At 33.9% G+C, this 22,462-nt stretch overlaps 3 protein-coding genes across 3 annotated transcripts; 2 read left to right on the forward strand and 1 right to left on the reverse strand.

Annotated features, from left to right (window-relative positions):
* Nucleotides 1-2,144: 2,144 nt before the first annotated feature.
* On the forward strand, nt 2,145-3,583 carry LOTGIDRAFT_222768 (hypothetical protein; the record flags this gene model as incomplete). The annotated part of the gene is made up of 1 exon (XM_009067718.1): nt 2,145-3,583. One exon carries the CDS (start codon nt 2,145-2,147, stop codon nt 3,516-3,518), a length of 1,374 nt encoding a protein of 457 aa, XP_009065966.1. The 3' UTR covers nt 3,519-3,583.
* Nucleotides 3,584-10,235: 6,652 nt separating this feature from the next.
* LOTGIDRAFT_133562 (hypothetical protein) lies at nt 10,236-10,589 on the reverse strand (the record flags this gene model as incomplete). Its single annotated transcript, XM_009067719.1, has 1 exon — nt 10,236-10,589. One exon carries the CDS (start codon nt 10,587-10,589, stop codon nt 10,236-10,238), a length of 354 nt encoding a protein of 117 aa, XP_009065967.1.
* A 3,590-nt stretch (nt 10,590-14,179) lies between these two features.
* On the forward strand, nt 14,180-22,450 carry LOTGIDRAFT_236683 (hypothetical protein; the record flags this gene model as incomplete). Its single annotated transcript, XM_009067720.1, has 10 exons — nt 14,180-14,308; nt 17,765-17,828; nt 19,393-19,633; nt 19,849-19,983; nt 20,349-20,515; nt 20,834-20,988; nt 21,216-21,293; nt 21,474-21,626; nt 21,902-21,982; nt 22,292-22,450. The coding sequence occupies exons 3-10, from the start codon at nt 19,455-19,457 to the stop codon at nt 22,448-22,450; spliced, it is 1,107 nt and encodes a 368-aa protein (XP_009065968.1). The 5' UTR covers nt 14,180-14,308; nt 17,765-17,828; nt 19,393-19,454.
* Nucleotides 22,451-22,462: the final 12 nt, after the last annotated feature.

Here is a 22,462-nt window from a genome sequence, read left to right on the forward strand (position 1 = left end):
TATACAAGCCTAGTATAATGATAATCAAATATCAAAACATGTTTAGAACAACAATATTAAAATTGTTTTTGGTATATCATTAGGCCTATACAGTTCATCTTACCTTGAAAGATGCTAAAATACCACAATCAGCTGTTACTTATCACATAAATAGGCCAATACACTCTTCATAACATACTTTTTATATACCTAATTTCTAACCAATGGTGCAAGGTGCCCTTTATTTCATTGGTTAATATTTGATATACCCCATGCTGGATATTGATTGTAAGTTATAAACATTATCTTATGTTATATAACTTACTAAATACACATTATCCTTAATTAAATACAACTAATGACAATCTTCAATATAAACGTAAACTTGAGGTTATAAAGAGTCGAACAAAGCTAGGGCTAAAAATAGACCTAACATCACTAGTTGTTGGCTGAAGAAAAGGCTGACTGTTCTTCTTTCTTTACAATGACAGTCGAAAATAACCTCTTATTTTGCTCAAAGACGATGATGAAAACGTCACCACATGCAAACGTAAGAAAAATGTTCAAAAATTTTACCTCGAAGAGCGAGAATTGTTATTGAAGAGGTTTTCGAATAAATTACCCCACGTCATAGCTAGAACTTCATTAGCCCTATTTTCACAGAATCAAAACAAAGCCAAGAGGCATTCACCAGATACGATTCCATGGATGACCTTGACTCTATCCTTCGGAATTTGACATTCCTAAATGCCAAGAACCGTCATCAGTGAGGGAAGAAAAGAACAAAACGAAGTGTTAGATAAAAATAGAGATTTATCCATTACCTTTATGTCCAAAGTTATATCAGCTTCAATATGTTCGAGCACGTGACATTTTATCTAAATATTGAGCAGGCTATTTTTCATTGGATGTGAAACATGTCGTCATAACGCGCCGTTTTCAATTCCTTTATTATAACCTTTTGATGCATTTTATACATTATTATTTCTTAATATAATGGCACAATTCTTAAAATGTGCCATCTGCTGGGTAGAAAAATGACGGCGCGTGTTGCCTTTAAGGTGAATTCAAGGTCATTGCTCAAATTTGGCGGGAAGTTGACTTCTGCTGGAATTTGCTATTTATTCTTTATAATATTCAATCAAAGGACTTTTATCTTTTTGTTAAGCCTTTCAATGAGTAATATCGAATAAAATGCATGTTTTGGAGAATTTATTGGAGGTAGGCTAAACAGGACTGTGTGTTTAGGTAGGAACTTTAGGTTGTAACATTGCGGTTAAGCAATGTTACGAAAGCACAGGCACAGGCATGTAGGCGTAACCTCTAGTGATACGGCAATGTTTGTGAAGTTAGTTTAAAAGAATGATATAGAATATTTGAAATGCAAATCCATTATCTTCCGAATCTGAAATACATAAGAAGAATACTGGTTCCCACAGGAACATTAATAACCATGGAAATCATGATAAACATTTTCACTGGTGAAACTGAGGAATTGTCCTATATTAAATGAAAAGGAAAATGCGTATTTCATATAAAAAATATATACAATTTATTAAGTGAAAAGGCTATACGTGGTGATTTCGGAAATCTACATTTTTCATATTTCACATCCATTGACCTTTTAGTTAGATATTATACACTACATTACCAGACAGAGCAATGGACTAAGGATTTATTTATTATTTTACAGACTTAAGCATGATTGTTTTGGGGAAAGACCCATAATGGATAGCCTACTGACCACAGAGTGCAACTTGTACCTCTGTCAGATGACTCTAGGTTGTGCTTGTGGCAGAATGAACAATTAATGGTTTACTACGGCAAATGCCTGGGGTCTATGATATGACAAGCAATGCTTGTTTGGGCATGATTTTATTTTCATAGATTTAGTCTTTTATTCAAACCATTCTTGCATATGATTTTTTTATTTTTTTTACATAAAAACGTTGTTGTGGTATGAATTTTTTACAAGGAGTTACTTCCCTTGTTGGGAGCTCTTTAGTTAGGGAGTCGAATACGGTACAAGTATGTAAACAAACAAACGTTTCTAAGGGCAAAATACACGTTTTCTGCACAAAATTTTGAATTAATTTTCAGTTTCTGGGATAACTCTTAACTTTCAAGACAGCTTCCAGTCTACGAACTAAACGTCCACCGAAATAATGGTTCGAATTTCGGAAAATCTGATCCGGAAAAGATCAGAACACAACAACTGTGAAATCTCGACTCTGGAAGAAGTTTCACTTCACCAACAAGATATTGAACGGATCGAATATTTGGATAAATGGTGTCGAGATCTGAAAATTTTATACCTTCAGAGTAACTTGATCCCAAAAATCGAAAACGTGAACAGACTCAAGAAATTGGAATATCTAAATTTAGCTTTGAACAATGTAGAAAGAGTGGAAAATCTGGAAGGTTGTGAATGTTTGAATAAGTTGGATTTGACTGTGAATTTTGTTGGAGAGCTCACAAGCATAGAGAGCTTAAAGGATTTATATCATCTAAGGGAACTTTTTTTAACAGGAAACCCTTGTACGGAATACGAAGGATATAGGCAATATGTTCTTGGAACTTTACCGCAACTTCAATATTTGGACGGCACGGAAATTGGAAAAGCTGAAAGAATCAAGGCTTTGCAAAATTATGCCATCACGAGAGCTCAGATTATACAGCAGCAAGGAGAATACAAAAAGAAAAGAGAGAAACAGAAGAAAGAAGCCGCAGAAAAGGAAGAAAAGGAAAAGATGAAAGATGAATTAAAGAAAGACAAGAAAGCAGGTTTTGATGGAAGATGGTACACAGACATGAACAAAGAAGCCCAAGAAGAGAAAAAAATTGAAGAAAAGGCAGAAGAAGAAGAAGATAAGGAATTTTGGAATGAAAAAGTTGATTTTACACCAGAATCTAGAATGGCTGTCCATAAACAAATGCAGAAAGAGAAAGATAAAAATAAACCAAAAGAAGCAACAGTTCAGAAAGCTCCACGTAGACTCTTCAATGATGAAGGGCGACCATTGAACGTGAACGAAGCGAAAATTGATTTCACGCTGACGGAGGACGACACAAACAATATTATATTAGACTTGGCCATTTTTAAACACATGGACACATCTTTGTTAGACTGTGACGTACAACCGACCTATGTTCGTGTTACAGTCAAAGACAAAGTGTTTCAACTCTGTCTCCCAGAGGAAGTCAAATCTGACTCCAGTGTTGCAAAACGGTCTCAAACAACTGGGCATTTAGTTATCTACATGCCAAAATTATGTACAGATGGATCGATCATATCTACGTTACCGAAGGCAAAAGTTGATCCAAGTTTCAAGAAAACGGTGCCTAGAAAAATTGATAAATCCAACACAGAACGACTAGAAGTAGAGCCTAGTGCTCATAAAGGGGTGGATATTTCCAATATTGTTAAAGATAAAAAGGACATAGTGCCTCCATTAGGAAGTAAGAAAACAGTAAAGAAAACAGAGAGACCTAATAGCGAAGATTTTATAGATGATCCTGATGTTCCACCATTAATTTAAATAATTTTTTTTTAAATTAATTTCATCCACCATTCCATTTCATTTGAATAAAAATTTGAAATATTAATTGAATATTTGTCAGTTTAAATGTAGACTCTGAAAGTTTCAAGCCTGCTAATACCATACACAGTAGCTGTAGTTAGACGTTGTGCCAATCACCAGTTGAGTATGTTTGCGAAATAAGGAAAATGGTTATGAGTTCCAAACACAACTCAGTTGCATGAGAATTACATTCAAAGCTTAAAACCACCATTATTTTTTCCCCAACCCTACTCAAGTGGTGATTGCATGACGGCAATGTTATGGGTTCAAACGGAACATGCAGATTTTTCAACCAAGTCTTTTCATGATAGTGAAGCAAGTTGGACGTACTGATATGGAAATCACATAACTTCAGGGTATGGCCAGAGTTGTTACATCAGGGATTTTCAACCTTTTTCCTTCTTTAACCCCTTTTTCAGGATCCTTGACTGATTGCATGTTTGTGAATAAGACTGACTGAATAGACCAACTTAAATAATGATTTCCAAAGATTTTATGCTAGACTACAAAGCACCGCATATTTCAAAATTACCCCTTTACCCTTAGGTTGAAAACCCCTGGGCTACATTAAGTAAAAAGAATAAAGACAGTCTACAGGTGAACATTGATTTAATGTTTGTTTAAAACTAGAAGCTATAATAGATAGCGAGATACTGATTGGAATGTCAGCTATAACTAAAATATAATAATAATATATTATAACCTTCTGGTATAATTATTATAATTTATATTACATACTTCATTTCTATCTTGAACAATCTCCATATTACATTACAATGAATATTGTCATGCTGAGCCAGCAAATCTTTTCTTATAAAACAGAGATTGAAGGCAAAAATATATCATTTTTTCAAGTATATGGCTAATATTGAGGACATTGCCATTATGAATTTGTAACATACCTCAAGGTTTTGATTAATATAAATAAATTTTAAGCCAATCTGTGACAAATTTATGAAAATAAATTCTATGCAAATTCAGGAAATGTGTTTCAAAAGAATGGTACAGAAAAGCCAAAATGCATTGGTTCAAGTTTTTTCATTTAGCTGCAATAAAGACCAGATACAATTTGAACAAAATGCATGAAATATCAATTTTGGCAACCAATTATTTTGAGATCTATGTCACAGGAAATATATATGAAAGAAACCCAATATCAAACAAAAATTCACAACATTGACCCTGTGAACACATTAAACACGAAAGGTATCGAATGAGGCATAAGCTGAAGTCATTTGTAATGGAATATGTAGATGATATTATTCGAAACTGTCAAGATATTATTAGCATGTAATACTGCCCTAATTAAAACCCACAATCTAAACAGGGAGCTGGTTTTTCAGACTCACCTCCATTGTAGAGATAGAAATTAAAACTTCAGATTTAAAATAATAAGATTTTTCTGTGGTTTTTATTTTAAAATTGAAGGCTTTATCAACTTTTTCAAATTATAATTTTGTAAATTTTAATCAAAATTTTTAAAAATGTTAAATGATTTTCAATACAGTTATATAGTTGAATTTTTTTGACACATCTTTCAAAAGAAAATGTATATTTTATATATCTTAAGAGGTAAAGAAAAGAATGTTTTCAAATGATAAATATGTGCTCAATACATCAATAGAGCTAATGTAGAACAGTTCTTCTTTAAGTCATGCAAATTTCAAAATCATATGCAAATAATGGATATCTTTCTCAAATTTACAATAGTATTCAATCGTTGAATTCAAATTCATAGATATTTTAGAATGGTTATAATTTGATAAAGTTTTAAAACCACAGATTTGGGCATAATCTTGTTAAATGTTCTATACCATGCCTTGGTGGGCCATATTTACAAAAACTTAACTTAAATTTAGAATTCTCATAATTTCATTGGTCAAACACAAAATTAATTTTGAATTTAGTTTTATTAACTAATTAAGAGTCTTGTATTTCCCCAAAAAATTTAATTTAGTAATTGATTTGGAAATTAGAATAATTAACCAACTATTGTATTTCTCCAAATCAGGAGTTTATCAATTTAAGTTCAGATTTGTGAATAACGCCCCTGCAAAATAGTACTGGATAATAGAGACATTAAGAAGATACTGCCCTGAATAGCACTTGATAATCAAGTCAAATAAAAAGATTATAAATTAAAAACTAGATGATAAATAAGGTAGGATTTTTCAGGATAAAATATTTACAATTTTTCATATGACTATCACTCCACTTTCGAGACATAATGAAAATGTCGTTAAAAATTGCTAATTTTTTTTTAAAAAATAGATTCTAATTTGATTGTAAATAGCACCTCTCATGTTTAGAACACGAAGCACATGAATATCACACACTGGGGATGATTGATAACTCTCCATGGATTCCTACAATCAACCCTGAAAAATCCTTAAATAGCATAAACACACACTAAACATCTAAAGCGCACCACGTGACATCACACGTGGGAAAAGGCAGATTTTGACAAAATTTCTGGGATAAACGACCAATTAATAAATGCCATAAATTACTTATTTGGAAAAAATTTTCAGTTTTAAAAAGATTATAAAAATGTTTTCTGAACATTTTATGTATATTGTGGACAATGATATCATCAATTTGCATCTTGCAAATTTCATTAAGACATCTGTGGGTCTTGATTATGCCATAAACAATCCCTAATACACACAAAGTTCAGGAAAAGTCATTACAAACTCTTACAGCAAATCAACTTATGTCATAAATGCTTAAGCCCATCACAATACGAAATTTTCAAAACTCTACCTTTCCTGAAATAAAACTAAACTGTTTGTCTTAGCATCCTTGATAAGACTTTTTGCAAGCATCGTTAACTATAGACCACAAGATATAACTAATCTTAATTAAATGCCCTAAATATAATTCAACACACCGATGGCAATTCTAAATATTTAGCAATATAGGTGAAAATGCGTCAGATTTTTCATTAAAAATATTCTTACACTTTGCAATATTCCAGCCAAGACAAGCATTGTTGACCAAGTTTTCAAATAGAATTCATTTTGCATTCTAGAGGAATTCACTCATTCAGAGAAAAAATTAAAATCACATGGCACAAAAATTTAGAGGCAAGGTAAAAAGGCAGATGCTTCTTTTGGAAAAATTTCTCAATGTCACATTCTGGTCTATGAAGTAAGGCATGAAATCAATGAAAACACCTCTTATCTTAATAATGAACTAATCCAAACAAACATATCATCTATGTATCAAAAGATATAAATATGCATGTGCAGAAGAGTTCATTACAGAATCAAGGGATGTCAAATGCATGAAACACTATTTCTAACCTTACAAAATGAAGAGTTAAAAATATCTTCCTATGGCTGAATAAAACCTTTATCATACAAACCAGAAAGTAAATGGAGAGATCTGATTGGAGGGAATATAAACTATGTACACATCGGCCAATAATATCGTCTCAATAACATTCTATTATACAAATTATCACATTTAATATCGTAGTTATGGTGACAGGTGATGTTTATAAAATTGTGAAAATGACAAAAAAAGATACTGGCCGTAAAAATCAGGACATTTAAGATGACCCACTGTTTTAAGCTACCCTTAGCTCTTTCCAAATTTGAAAACTTAACACTTAAATTTGACAGTTCATTACTCAAATCAAACAGAATTTAGTTTTTTTTGAAGAGAGCCAGATGCCTTGATCCAAATGGCATAACTTCTTACATGGTCAAGACTAAATTCTGGTTTTACAAAACAATTGAACGATAAATGCCCTTTTATAAATCTTAAGGCAACGAAGTAATACATAATCTTACCTATCTAAAGAAATACTTAAATGAATGGAGTTTTACGTCCTACTCTTCTGCACCTAATTTGACTAATGAAGAGAGGCAACATCATGCAGTGTACAATGAGAGTAATTTTACCAGGACACCAGCATTAACCTACTTTTTTTGGCTTTCCATCTGTCAAAGTTGAGACATACTGATGCAGAATTAACTAATCATTTGGTTCATAACAGTTGCTTTTTAAAAAACGACTGAAAAAATATTTTGAACTTAACTAAAGACTATGTATAACAAAGGGGTCAGAGCTGTCAAAATTTCTCAAAGATAATACATAAAGAACAACTTTTGATTTCTAACAATTTACCTATCGTTCAGAACTTAGTGCTTACATACAATTCTGATAACAATGTTTGAACAATTTCGATACCAAGGTTTTTGCACCGATAAATGACTGCCATGATTGAAATAACTAATGGATTATCAAAGTGATGAAAAGTATAATGAAGTATTATGATTCATGGTATATCAACAATATTCAATATTATTACTATACCATATGACTGATATGACATGAGTCCTTGCTAAGGATATATAGTAAAATATTCATTTTTATAAAAAGATCACATTTTTTTTACCCTGCCCTTAAAAAGTTTGTATTGTGACTTATTGAAGGTGGATTTCTAATGAATGACAAAGTTTGTTCGCATCTCAAATAGTAAGGAAATGGTGTGATGCATGGATGAAAGAAGTCTACACCCAAAGCAGCTACCACGCCTCACATTTTTTTGGGATTTATCATTAAATCCATTAAGGTCAAAAAAGACATCTCATCAATTGCGCCCGAAATTTAAAATTGGGGTCTATGTTCAATGGCTTAATTCAAACATGGCTTCTCCTATGGTCAACCTATTCTAGTGTCTTGATGTTGATTAAATACTTATGGCATACCATAATCTAACAAGAAAGCATGGTTTGATTAGCATGGTAACGGTGTAAACTCTTTAGTCAACCTATACTTGGAGCCTGAAGCCCATCAGCTTTGAACAGATACCAAAACTATTTGATACATGACGCATGACTTTGATTAGCATGTGAAGAGTTTAAAATCCTTGGTCAAGCTAACTGTTAAGTCGTGAAGCCAATCAAAATCGCATGAAACAGGACATGATTGGAATAAATAGAAAGAAAAGCATGCAACTATATAATACAATGGACATTATTTTTTACCCGTAGCACATCTGATGCATTTCAAAATAGACAATAAAATAATGATAGGTTGGTCCAAACATATCTTAAAACTTTGGTAGTCTGAAGTCATGTTTTTCCTTGGAATGAAAGCTCTTTTAATAGATCTTTTTTAACAAAAATATTTTTCAAATCTTAATGATTTCGACCAAAATTATGACAAAATTTCGAAATCTGGGTTAAAAAAGAGTTAATATTTTGCCACACCCTTTTTGTTTTTTTTCGATCCAAATGAAAGAGGAGCAAACTCGAAATTTAACAGATGCAAATAGGAGATAAAACTAGCACCAAAAGACAAAACCCTCCAAGATTCCAAAAGGCATGAAAAAATTCATATTCAGACTACCAATAAGTTGTGTCCTAAAATAATGGCATCACATATTAAAAATAAAAGTTTCGGGAACATCAAAAGTGCTAGGCTGTGATCACATATAATTATGGTAAATCTTAAATAACATAAATTAATTCTGTGGCACCAATCAAAAAGTTAAAATTAGAATAAAAGCTTTGAATTCCATTACGGTATATAGAATTGATGCTCTTGGTAAAATATCATGAAGTGAACTGCATGCTGTATTCTAAAAGGCAGCTTATCAGAAGATTTTCAGCTAACCTTCCTTGAAACAATCCAAAATAAAACTATTTTAGAAAACATTATCTATACATATACCACTATATCTTTTTGATTAGCAAGTTTCGAAACTATTTCAGTCAATTTCTATGAATAAATCCAATCAAAATCCGAACATTTCTTTTAAAACTTGATTTTCGGAAATATTTTAAAGATTCACACATACTAAATTTATCCAAGAGCATCAGAGTAATGACAAATTGCCTCCATTCCGACCGAGTCCTTTAAAAACACGTAAAACACAGTTCATCACAATACTAGGCTTTGGACACAGTAATGTTTGATTTTTTACATGCCCAATGAAACCTGTCATGGGAGCCACTATCAGAATCGGAATCGGATGACTTGGAGCTGGATCCTTTCTTGTAATTTTTTCTGTTGAGATTTTTGTTGTAAGAGGAATAACCGTGACTCGAATGCTGCTGTTGCTGCCAGTGAACCTGATCGTTAACGAGGGTGAAGGATTGGTTGTGATATTGATGGACCTTGTTATGAAGCTGATTAAAATTATTATTGGTGTTAGAATAATAATTTCTTGAACCCATGATGTGAAGACTTTGTTGTTTGCTTCGCTCCACTAAATCTTCCAGATCTATCGTATGAGCTTTGTTATCAGTTCGTCCATTTTTAAATGAGGCCACGAGACAACAGGCACCTGTAGTTTCACCAAATCTACAAGAAAAAATATTCAAAATATTAAATATAAATTGCAAAAAAACTTACTACAAAAACCCAACAAATGCAAATTCAAGAGCTTCCATAGACCTCAAAATATAGGTCAAAAAAAGAAAGAAACAAAAATGAAGGACGACTTAGTTTCACAAAGGATCCACCAGCTTGACTTTTACCAAACCTCTTGGAAATGAATTATCCGTATCAATTTTCATCTGGGTCAACTGGCTTATTGAGACTCTTCACACGCTAATTGCTATCCACAACCACAATATTTTGACGTAACCTAACACTAGCTGTTCCAGTCTGTCCTTTCATACATCTGACAAGAAGCTTGACTTGCTCCAGAACTTCATTTCAACAGAGAGAATTGGAAATAATTAAAAGATTTGCCACACACCTGCAATAAACCTCATCAGGATCCACCCATAAAGTCATTTCACTTGGCATATTTAAATCCCAGAATTTCAAACCACATTTTTTAGCTGCTTGTTCCAGCACATCGTCCTTAGGATCACAGGGGTTGATTCGAATACATCTGTAACCTTGACCTTTAAATGGTTTATCTGCGTACCAATGGTTTCTGAATCGACTCACTAATATGGTGGAGAGACATGAAGAAAATTCATCAATTTTAGAATTTGATAAATTGTCATTCATCTGCACAAGTCTCTTGACAAACACAACAGCTGCAGCAATTTCTTCCCTCATATTGTCTATTTTTTTTTTGTTCGAATTCACACTTTCTGAAAGAAAAAAAAAAAAAAAAAATCAAGGTGTTAATAACATGGGAACAATTCAATTCAACCCATGGCCTAACACTATTTACACCAAAATTTTATGACCGAGAAGATGCCTTATTCCATGCTAGGTTGTTACTCTGAATCAATACAATTCACACCATTAGATTTTGAAATTTAAATCATTGTTTTCGTAAGCTAAACTTTTTTTTTTCCATGTCATATTTGAGAGGTAGAGGAATGATGATGATTGTTAAATATTTGATAAATATTTGACACTAGTGAGCTTGTGTTGGCTCAAAAAATTTTATAATCAATTTGACATGTTATATTTTGAGATTAAACAGCTGTTTGCAAACGACAGCTATGTTAATCTAACCCAGAACCAAATTAGCAACTCAATGTTTGAACTTGACCCAGTAATTTTCCACATCTAATTCTAGATCTACTCCTACTCACTCACCACTAGGCTATTCCAGTTTACACCAGTTATCTTCACACAATCCTCACCTAAAACACAAAAATACAAACAGATGATCAATTTGATTGAAAATACCTCAAAGGCTTTATGATTTTCGATCCTAATATACAACAGAGTACTTTTCCTGGCCCCAATATTTTATGTGATTTTTCATTTGCTAAAAATCGGCCATTTTTAATGACTTTCTCCGCCTTCATTTTGTTGACAAAATTTAATCAAAATTTGTAACAAAATGTCTGAAAAATATTGACTCAAATTCTCTGAGTACCTTTAGTGTACTCAGTAAGTGAAAGACAGGTCAAAAGAAAGAAGATCGAACTTAAAAATTTGTAGATTTTTGCTTATTTCCGTTACTTACAAACCTTTCCTCCGTCTAGAATATCTGCTGCCGATGACGCAGTTTGTTTTGGTCATAGATCCATTAACCAATCAGATTTTGGGTTTTCCGAAAGCGACACCTAGGAAATTTCCAGAAACAAGGGCATCTATTCATGCAAAGACATACAGACCACAAATACACTTTAATTAAGGGGAGACTACAAATGTTTCAGACTACAAAAGTTAAATTGCAGACACAGCTATAAAAATGTAGAAAGTAAAACCAAGGAGAATGACAATGTAAATTGTTGAAACGTTGTGTACAAGGAACACCAGAAGTTATACACGATACAACAAAATGTGTTTTGCAAATCGCTTAGACCTATTTGTATAAAGTTGAAATGCATATTTATTACAACTTTACTCACTAACAGTGAGTAATTTTTCCAGCAGTGATTATTTTACAAGCAGTGATTACATTACTCACTGTTAATACTCTACTCTGCCAGTAGTGACTACTGTATTCAGAGTGATTAGTTTACCAGCAGTAATTAGTTTATCAGTAGTGATTAGTTTACCAGCAGTGATTAATTCAACAGCACCGACTACTCCAGCAGTGACTACTGTACCCAGAGTGATTATTTTTCCTCTCAGTGATTAATTCATCAGTTGTGACTATTTTACCAGTAGTGACTACTTTACCAGTAGTGACAAATGTTCTCAGAGCGATTATTTTACCAACAGTGATTACTTTACTAGTATAGTGATTAGTTTACCAGCAGTGATTACTTTATCATTAGTGATTACTTTACCAGCAGCGACTACTCAATACCCACAGCAACTACTCTACTCAGTGATTACTTAACTTACCGCAATTATTTAATTCACAATGACTATTCTATATTACTTTACCAAATACCGAAAACCCAATCAAGCTGATATGTGTCTTGGAGGGCAAGTGAAAAAATGATCTGTTCGACGATAAAATGAAATAGTAGAAAATAAAATAATTACATACAGTTACAATATATTATGTCGTATATATTATACCGGTATGTCTGATTTGCCGTTAGGGCTGTTTTTTTTTTTTTGACGTAAGCTGCTCATTTTTTAAGTCAGATAACCAGTATATCCCCGGCATTTCCTTCAGGCCAAACCGGAGCAGAAAATTAGGATCTAAATTGTTTTTTATCATATACCTTTTGTTTGGTTTTGACCTCGACCATCCATTAAACGATTTATCGTAAAAGTTCTTCTTGCATTCTACCACAGATTCAGCTCTAAGGAAACTGCCGAAGATTACCGAATAGGCCTACATATTTTCAGATAAGGCCTATTATAAGAGTCATTCAACGACTGTTTTCCAGAACGCCAAAATATGTCTGCACTTGCTCTTATAATTTGCATTACGAACTCAAACCAAACACAAAATATATCCTATATAAAGAAGGGCAAATTAAAGACACCTGAACCCCCTCCCTATATAATATATTTGTCTTGACAGAAGATGGGTAATATTTTGACAGTAGTGTAAGAGTTTATAATAAAATTAGATTATTTATTCCGAGGTACAATAACCCACTTTCTTCTCAGTATACACTACCAGTAGATGTAGGCTTTATTAGTTCACGTGTCTTGGCCAGGACGGATCGTCAACCAGGTAGGACAGTTTCTGATTTTTCTTTCTAAAAGAGAATTTAAAAACCAATGCATGTCTGTAGGCTAGGTCGGGTCGTCAACCAGGTAGGAAAATTTCTGATTCTCTGATTTTCTTCCCAAAAGAGTATTCAAAAACCAATACATGTCTATAGGCTAGGACAGGCCGTCACTAAGGTAGGACAGTTTCGGAAATATTTAGTTCAAAACCAGCTACAGATTATAGCCTATGCAGACAAGTTAGAAACACTAGCCGCAGGGCGTGGTGCGAGGATCTATGGGAGTCAGGGATCGTACGACTTTGATTACAATTTTTTTTTGAACGAATATTGAAGAATATATTAGACTAAACCCGATAAGAAAATTTAGTATATGTAGGGCAAGGGTAAGGAACAAGCAGGAAGAGCCTATTTGGGCATTAGGGTGGGGGCCCTAGGAAACATATTGACCTGAGGGCCCTGACCGCTTCAGCATGTCACTTTAATTTGCTACTTTCGCATTTAAATCCCAGCAATCCCAGTGATTTCATGTTTACTCGGTGCCGTCTCTTTAATGGGGTACGATAATATTCAGATGTTTATCTACATGCACTTTTTTATTCAGCACAACGAGATAAGTCGACCTCTTTATACTGTACATTGATACAGATACTGCACATATTAATGAATAAACCGAAACATCTGCCTCTATTCCAGCCTCTGATAGCTATTTTGAAGTTGTCGGCTGAAGTGGAGGCAGAAAAACTAGGCCTTGTTGTATGGATATTTCCCGCACCGATTTAAATCGGATCCACCAAACCAAGATATAATATTCGGAAAGATGGATATTTGTGAGGTTCCGTCATACCATCATTTTCTTTCTATATAGTATCATTTTCGTCACGTGTGCAGTTTCCATCAAAGCTTTTTTGAACAAAACCGATCTCTCGTCGACTTAAAAAAGCCAAAAGTTCAAGGGTCACCAAGTTACGTGATACTAACAATACGAAAGTTATGATGATACCCGATCTATCCGAAGTTTGAACAGAGGCAGATGTTTCGGACTAGTTGATGATATAGGATCGAATAGATTCAAGTCAAAACATTGAAAGTCTTCAGATAAGACACGGAACACGCCTTAGGATTTCCAGGTGTAAATATTTACATTTGTCTTTTGTTTAGGAAACACCGAGAGATTAGCATTCGCCATTTTTTGTGCTGAGTTGTGAATTTTGACAAGTGAAAATCAAATTTAAGGTAAGGTGATAGTTTTCTATGCTTATTTGAAGCTATATGTCATTTACAAGGGTATACCAATATACTTTGTGGCGACGCCAGTGTGGGTACAGGGTGGGTGGGGGTGGGGGTGATTTGCAACCCCAATTTTTTACCCCAACTTAATTTTTGACAAATTCAAGAATGTGATTTTAATGCGTTTTTACCCCATATATCATATTGTAAGAATGATCCAAATCAATTCAAATTTTCGAAAATTTTCTTGAGAATACCCTTTCAGATGCTCCATGAGGGGCTTGTGACTATGGAATTTTGAATTCAGTCTAGACAATCCCCCCCCCCCCCCATTTTATTAGTCTGCCCCCTATTTGTACCCACAGTCAATGAATATTCTTGTAGAAATTCACCAGTCTAGACAGAGTCCTAGCAACCGTTATTTTTGACCACATGAGAAAGATATTAATCCCGACCCAGCCAGTACCCCCCACCCCAAAGGGAATATATTATAAAGTGCAAAATGCATACACATATTCACACCATCTGAATGCATATATCATGATAACATGTTATTTTGGGTTGTTATCTATGAACTATGAATTTATACTGTGTATCGGTGTTTTGTTACATATTTTAATATTTCAATATTTCAATATACAAAATAATTCACTAAAGGTATCTTGTCCCTGAATTCAGGTTAATGTAAGGCCGAAAGCCAATACATGCAATATCAGACATCCTTCCGTTAATTTTAAACTCCAAAGCTAATTAAATAGTATACGAAAACTTTTTAAGTTGCTTGAATATGCTATTTAGAGGTAGAAAACTACTGTACAGATTTAAGTAAAATAAACCTCTAATCGTAGAGAAATATGTCTCCCAGCTAAAACGCAAAATACCAAAAAACTGATTAATTAACAATTAGAACTCTCCGTTTTTAATTAACCCTTTTTTTATCTAGAAGATATATAATATAAAAAGCATACTTTAGAAATATTTTCAGGTATAATTTACCACGTTTTGATAATGAAAATATTGCATACATCTCCTTTAAGTCTATTGTCAAGTTACTGCATATTTCAATTATAGAGGATGGATTGTTTACTGTTTTATTCATTGTTATTGGTTACTGGCATTCCATTATATACAGCAAAACAAAATAATATTTCGCTTGGAAAACTCGTGTCAACTTGAATATACCTGAACAAAACAAGGCATTCTTTATGTCGAGATAACATTCCTTTGTCAGTGCTTTCTGGTTGCATTAACATTATATTAAAGGAATGTAGCCGTCTAAAAAAAAAACTCAATTCATTCATGGAATTGTCTTTAACATGTGGAATTAGGTTTTGAATTGGCTTTAGATACGGAATATGGTTTGACAGAATTTTACGCTAATGATATTGAAGGGTTTTTGCGATAGTGACGTCATAAAACGCTTAGGTTTAGTGGTATTGCAAGAGCCGCAGATGTCTGACTGAAAATTAAAATGGTGCAAATTGTTGGTATCAGTGTCGCTGACCTGTTCACTATCACTTTAATAAATATATATATATTAGCTATGGCAAAGATACCTTTGACATTGCTTTTAATACTTGCCATTAGAGTCGACAGATATACTTTTATCATAATGGCGGCCAAACATATCTCAGATATACTCATGGTTAAAAAACAATCAGATCTTCATGGTGTGATGCAAGACAGAGAAAGAGGAATGTCGGTAATGGAGTCAGGTACATTGTAAACAGTCGAATCTGTTTTTATATTTTTCTGTAATTTCTACCAGACGCCCAGATCTCGCTCCCAGCATCAACAAAACTGTTTTCAATATTGCGTGCCATAAAATTCCAGTTTAAGTTTTTTTGTATTGTGTTTTGTTGGGATTTATAACAGAATCTCACAAGTTTTATTTTTCAATATTGCGTGCCATAAAATTCCAGTAAAGATTTTTTGTATTGTGTTAAATTGCAAATCAAAACGGAATTTCTGACACTTTTGAGATTTTTTTTTACATCTTTGCCTTATGATAGTAACTAGGACCAATTTCAGAAAGTTTGTGCTGTGTTCGTTTCATTGACTTTCTTGTAATATGACGATCTGTAATGTACGGTGGCTGATGGCGGACAATTCGCAATATCGCATGTTCGCATAGTGAAATTATTGGAGACCAATTTCAGAAAGTTTGTGCTGTGTTCGCTTCATGGATTTTCTTTTAATTGTGCCTTTCTTAGTTACTATAGTTATTCCGTTTGACATTGGTAAGTAATGTCAAGTTGACAAACCTATATACCAAATAAAGATCATTAGCCCTGTTGACTCTTTGACAGAGGTACCGAGTTGTCAAACCCAGATACCTATATAACAACATTAGCTATGTGCACTCTCTCAAACGATTAAAGGTTGTATTGTTTGCTATGTAAGCTACTACATGAAATGAATAAAAAATTATTTAGTTTGACATGTTACTATTCCTATGTTAAAAAGACTAATATCCTGAATTTTGTTGCCTTTCCACGATATTAATTGCATGTATAAACTTCAAACTAAAATACATTATTACATCTGTTATCTCCCAATGACTGTAATCTTCTGTTTTAATTCTCAACTAGTTCAGTTACATCTTATTTTAATTGAGTGACATTTTTTGTTTAACACTATCACCTGTTAGATTGTTTCTTATTCGTAACATTTAGTGCTAATAAATTCTGATAACAAGGGCAAAAACTCTGGCACTATACGTGAAATATTTAGTTATATAATGAATTAGTTCTATTTTCTTACTGCTATTATGTTCAGTACTGCTCAAAGACATCTAACTAACTTAGGTGTACCTTACTATGAGCCAAAAATCTCAACCCAAAAATTTTAGATTTAAATACTTGAATAATACACATATATGATGTCACCAGTAACAAAATTAAGGATAAATTGCTGAAAATATAAGAATTAACCTTCGTCTGATAATATATCAATAAATGCCTTAGCTAAAACACAGCAGATGGGGTAGCCTCTTTTTAACAAGTCTACTAGATCCACTGCTGCATCTTCACAACATCAAGGTATTACGAACACCATGATGGTAATAATACTTTGACAGTGTGAAGATGTCTTTACTGTTGACTGTAAGGAAATATAAACTGAACGTTTAAGGAAATGTGACATCAACAGTTAAAGAATTGTTGTTTTTTTATTTATATATAAAGTCAAAATAAGATTTAATATCATCTGTCAAGACATTACATGTACCGTATAAATCTTATGTCATAAAACTGTAATTACAATACCACCAAAACCCGTTATATACTGTGAAAAAAACTAATAAAATTTCAAATTTAGACGACATTAGTGACATCAAGAAATTATTTTTTGAATAAATTTTTCAGGTAAATCCTGTTGACGTAGGTGCATTTGAAATGCACCTATGAACACATATGTTTGACTTTTATGTGAATTCTTTAGTATAAAGTACGTGCTTTTTAGGGAATAGTTCAACCAAAGGTTTTTTGGAGCTGTAGCTGCTTGGTTTTGAAAGCTTGTAACGCAGGTAGGCTAAGAATTAATTTTGTTGATAACGAAGTTCTCGAATAGTTTCTAACAAATTTTTAAAAACTTATGAAACTATTTTAATTATGTTGATATTTTTTGCTCATAATGTTTTATGGTCTGTATTTAATTGCGGTATGATATAGCACAGCGAATTACCAAAATGGTGTTACTCTATGCCGTTCAATGACGTAGTCTGATTCACTTATTTAACGGCGACGTTGCCATCAGTAATAACAACGCTCTATCAGTTTGGCCTAATGTAATAATGACGTTATAATATCATGACTCACTTAAATAATGACGATATAATGACGTTATACCAACATGATCTACTTTAATAATGACGTTAAACCAACATGATCTACTTTAATAATGACGTTATACCAACATGACCTACAATTAATAACAACGTTATAACAGCATGACCTACTTTGATAACGTCGTAACGACATGGCGCACTTATGTCGTAATAAATTCATGCCCTTTTATGATAGTTCCTTACGATGACCTGATCAAAGAACGCAGCATTTGGCACTATGGTTCAGTGGCATATTAACGTAAACGAATGAGGATTACAAAGATATTTCACAGTGGTAACAAACAATCAACGAAAATTTCCCTAGCCCTTCCTTATAACGTAACAAAGTGGCTAATACTTTTGGGTGATTATTGTCGCGATTATGTTTGAAATCATGAGGATTATCTAGGCTCATCTGATCAACGACTTAATTTGACTTTTTGATCCGTTCTGGAATTAGGAATAGCCCTAATGATTATGACCAGGGATTTGCAAGTCTGGAAGTCTCGATCTAGATATCACGCGTACTGCCAAAAGCAGCTATTAGAGGCTAGACAACAGTTTCCGGTCCGAACAGTTGACCATGGTTATGTAAAATTCGGGCTATCATACCATATCAATTGGCAGATATCTTAGAGACCAGCTTATGACTGTTGTGACTAAGGTAAGAGGTGACTCCTTCAAGGGATATTGTAGCCTAAATATTTTCTTTACCAGCCGATAGAAAAAATAGAGCTGAGCTTGATTTCAAATATCCGTATACTCTTTTCTCACTCTATCACTCATATCCGTTTAGGCGTTTAGTCCACGCTAAGTTTATGTTGAATTCCGGGAGAACCCGGATACGATTCTCAAAAGAACTACGGGTAGCTGAAATTGAGTTCTATCAGCCATTGTTAATCAAGTATTTATTTCGAAACACCTGATGTTACTTCTCGTTTGAGGAGTCCTTTCCATGCAATTGCTCCCTGCTCATTCATGCTTTCGACCAGATTTTTAATTAACGAAATTGTTTTGCATGTGCGGATTTATTGATTAGACGACTGTGTAGCTCTTTAAAGAGACAAATACGCCATTTTTTGACCAATCGTACCTTAGTCTCACAAACGGGCAATATATTTTCACAACTTACTGTCGAAATTTGGGCCTTTAAATCCATGTGTGTCCAGAATTATCGACTCGTCTTTTTACATATATATTCTACACTTGAATCAACTCCCAAAATTGCGCATTTCCCTTTAAATAAGTTTCGTTTATATTCTAGAAACCACCTGGTACCGCCTTCAAAACATTCCAAAATCAAACGAGAAGTAAAGTTTCTCAGCAATGACTATAATATACCAATATAAAGTAGCCACTACATCACTGGGTGGTTTTGTTAAATTATTAGCAGCATGGCGAGGCAGTGTGTATAAACTAATGTTTAAAGAAATGATGATATTTGGTGGAGCGTATACACTCATTAGTATTACATATCGACTAGGCTTATCTTTAGAACAGAAACTGTAAGTACAACATAATCTGTAATTATACTGCCCGAATGGCTGCCCCCTCTGCACCCACCCCCTTCCCCCTTAAGTGTCCCAGATACACATACAAAGTTTAGAAAACCTCTTTGCAATCCATTTGGGTAGGTTTAAGAGGTCAGAAGTGGACATCCAGTTGACTATCAGAAGCACCAGCTGTGGCACCTCTGATGACAAATTATGTTTATTTTCAGAATTTTTGAGAAGATAGTCCAACACTGTGATACCTATACAAGTCTTATTCCAGTATCTTTTGTCCTCGGTTTTTATGTGTCGTTTGTTGTAAAGAGATGGTGGGAACAGTTCATGAACGTTCCGTGGCCTGACAGGTAACGTTTCTTATTGCTTTATACACACACCATTCCAATTTTTAGTCAGACGTCTGTGGTTCTTGCAATTCCACTTAAACTATGCGTTGTATGGCGTCACTATCGCAGAGGTCTTTATAACTATCAAAAGCGGCTTTTGCTATAGTGACGTCATGAAACGCTTCGTGTTAGTAGAACCACAGACGTCTAAATCGATGTCTACAGTGTCCCAAATACACATAAAAAGCTTAGAAAAACTCTTTACATTCCCTTTAACATAAGGGTTTAGGTTCTAGTTCTTGGATATTTTTGCTGGATGTATTGTGTAATGAATACCTCATCTACCAAGATACATGTATATAGCAATAAAGCTTTTTATCTTGCAGAACGTTGTTTATAATGAATACATACCTACATAGTGATGATGACAGAGCGAGAATTATGAGAAGAACTGTAGCTAGATATATGTTATTAAGTTTAATCATTATTACCAGATCTGTCAGTGTGGCGGTGATGAAGAGATTCCCTTCCACGGATCATATTATACAGGCAGGTAAATCCAATTGACTCGACAATTTCTGTCTTTGTAAAGCTAATTTGGGCGTGAAACTCACTTATGATTGATATACTTCCTCATGTGAATAGTTCATTCATGTGAATAGGTGCGACCAAAGTTTTGCCAATATGTCGTTTTGGATTTCGGGTTTCGCTTTGCGGCTCGATTGTAAGTAATTGGTTTATTTATAGTACAGGTTCAAGTTATGGCCCCACCAACGTCACAATGTCAAATAATATGTACTATAAAATTTGTATGAGGGACCAAACCATATCAGAAGGTCTAATTTGACTTGAAATTTTTCGTCTGTTGCAGGTTTTGCCACTAAAGAAGAAATTGAAATATTTGAAAATACGAAATGTAAATATAATAAGTTCTGGGTGCCGTTAATGTGGGCCAATAATATACTGGTACAAGCTAGACGAGAGAGAAAGATAGAAAATGATTTTGGTCTCAGAATGATAATAGAGGTAATCTTATACATGATGATTTCACCAAAGCCTTTGATGTTATCTCGCATGATGTTCTTACTGAAACTGGAATTTTGCTGATTTTATCAAAGCCTTTGATGTTATCTTGCATAATGCTCTTACTGATACTGAAATTTTGATGATTCTATCAAAGCATTTGACAAGATTAGCATTGTGTTCTGCACATAACTAAAAATGTTGTTTACACCCCTATTTATATTTTTCAGCAACTAGCGACGTTTCGTGATAAATGTTCGTTATGTTTTGTGTATGATTGGATCACTATACCATTAGTATATACTCAGGTAAGAACAGTAAACAGCAAGAAAATTATGCCTGCTGTGGGCTAGATCAGCCAACGGGTCCAATACAGTGGATGTTCAACACAGAACCTAGGTCTAACCTGCTTCGCCCCCCATCCCTCCACACTCAGTTAAATTAACAATTCTATTTTGTCTCCTTTTCATGATTGTTGTTTTTTTTAGGTAGCTACGCTAGCAGTTTATATATTTTTTGCGACCTGTTTATTGGGTAGACAGTACCTAGATCCTAATAAAGGCTATCCAGGATACGACCTAGATCTCTATATTCCTCTGTTCACAATGTTACAGTTCTTCTTCTACATGGGATGGCTGAAGGTAAGACTTGTCCAGATCTCCATTTTATTAGGCGTCATCTGTTGAAATTGGAGCATGGGGTCTTTTCTCAATTTCTCAATACAAAACCACTATGAATAATGCGTAATTTTCCATTGCAATCGTGCAAATAGAAGATCGATGAGTTCCCAACCCATACAAAAACCTCTTTATAATCGCTTTGAGACGTAAGACGTGGTCTGATCTCAGTCTGCACCGTTTTAATCTATATTTTTGACTATGCGTGGTTCTATTCTGATTCCTGTTTGAATATCTAGGTAGCTGAGCAGCTGATCAACCCGTTTGGTGAAGATGATGATGATTATGAGATCAACTGGCTGCTGGACAGACATACTGAGGTAGGTATAACATTTAGAAAACTGGTCACAGAGGATGCCATTCCATGGTAATTGTATTCCCTTTGAACTGCCATTGAGCCACGACCTAATAATAACAAAATTAGTACCTTGGATGGCCGTGGAACAGTTGGTAGATAGAGCGGCTTAGGGCCCCCACGTTTAAACGCGTCGTTATCCAATCCGTATATCACGTCCGTGGAACGGTTATGGTCAGATTGTGATGCTGTCTAGAGTTGGCTTTCCCCTTTGAACCATTATTATGGATAAGACCAAGGTTAGATTGACGGTATCTTTCTATGCCTATTCCAGGTGGCATTCTCGCTGGTAGACCAATGTTATGGTAAATATCCAGGCCTAGTTCAAGATAAATTCTGGAATGATGAGGTCGTCCCTGATTTACCTTACACTGAAGCTTCGTTACATTCTAAAAAACCTAATTTCTTAGGTTCAACTTATAACTTATCGTAAGTAATCACATTA

This window comes from Lottia gigantea (assembly GCF_000327385.1).
Source record: "Lottia gigantea unplaced genomic scaffold LOTGIsca_85, whole genome shotgun sequence".
Lineage (NCBI taxonomy): Eukaryota > Metazoa > Mollusca > Gastropoda > Lottiidae > Lottia > Lottia gigantea.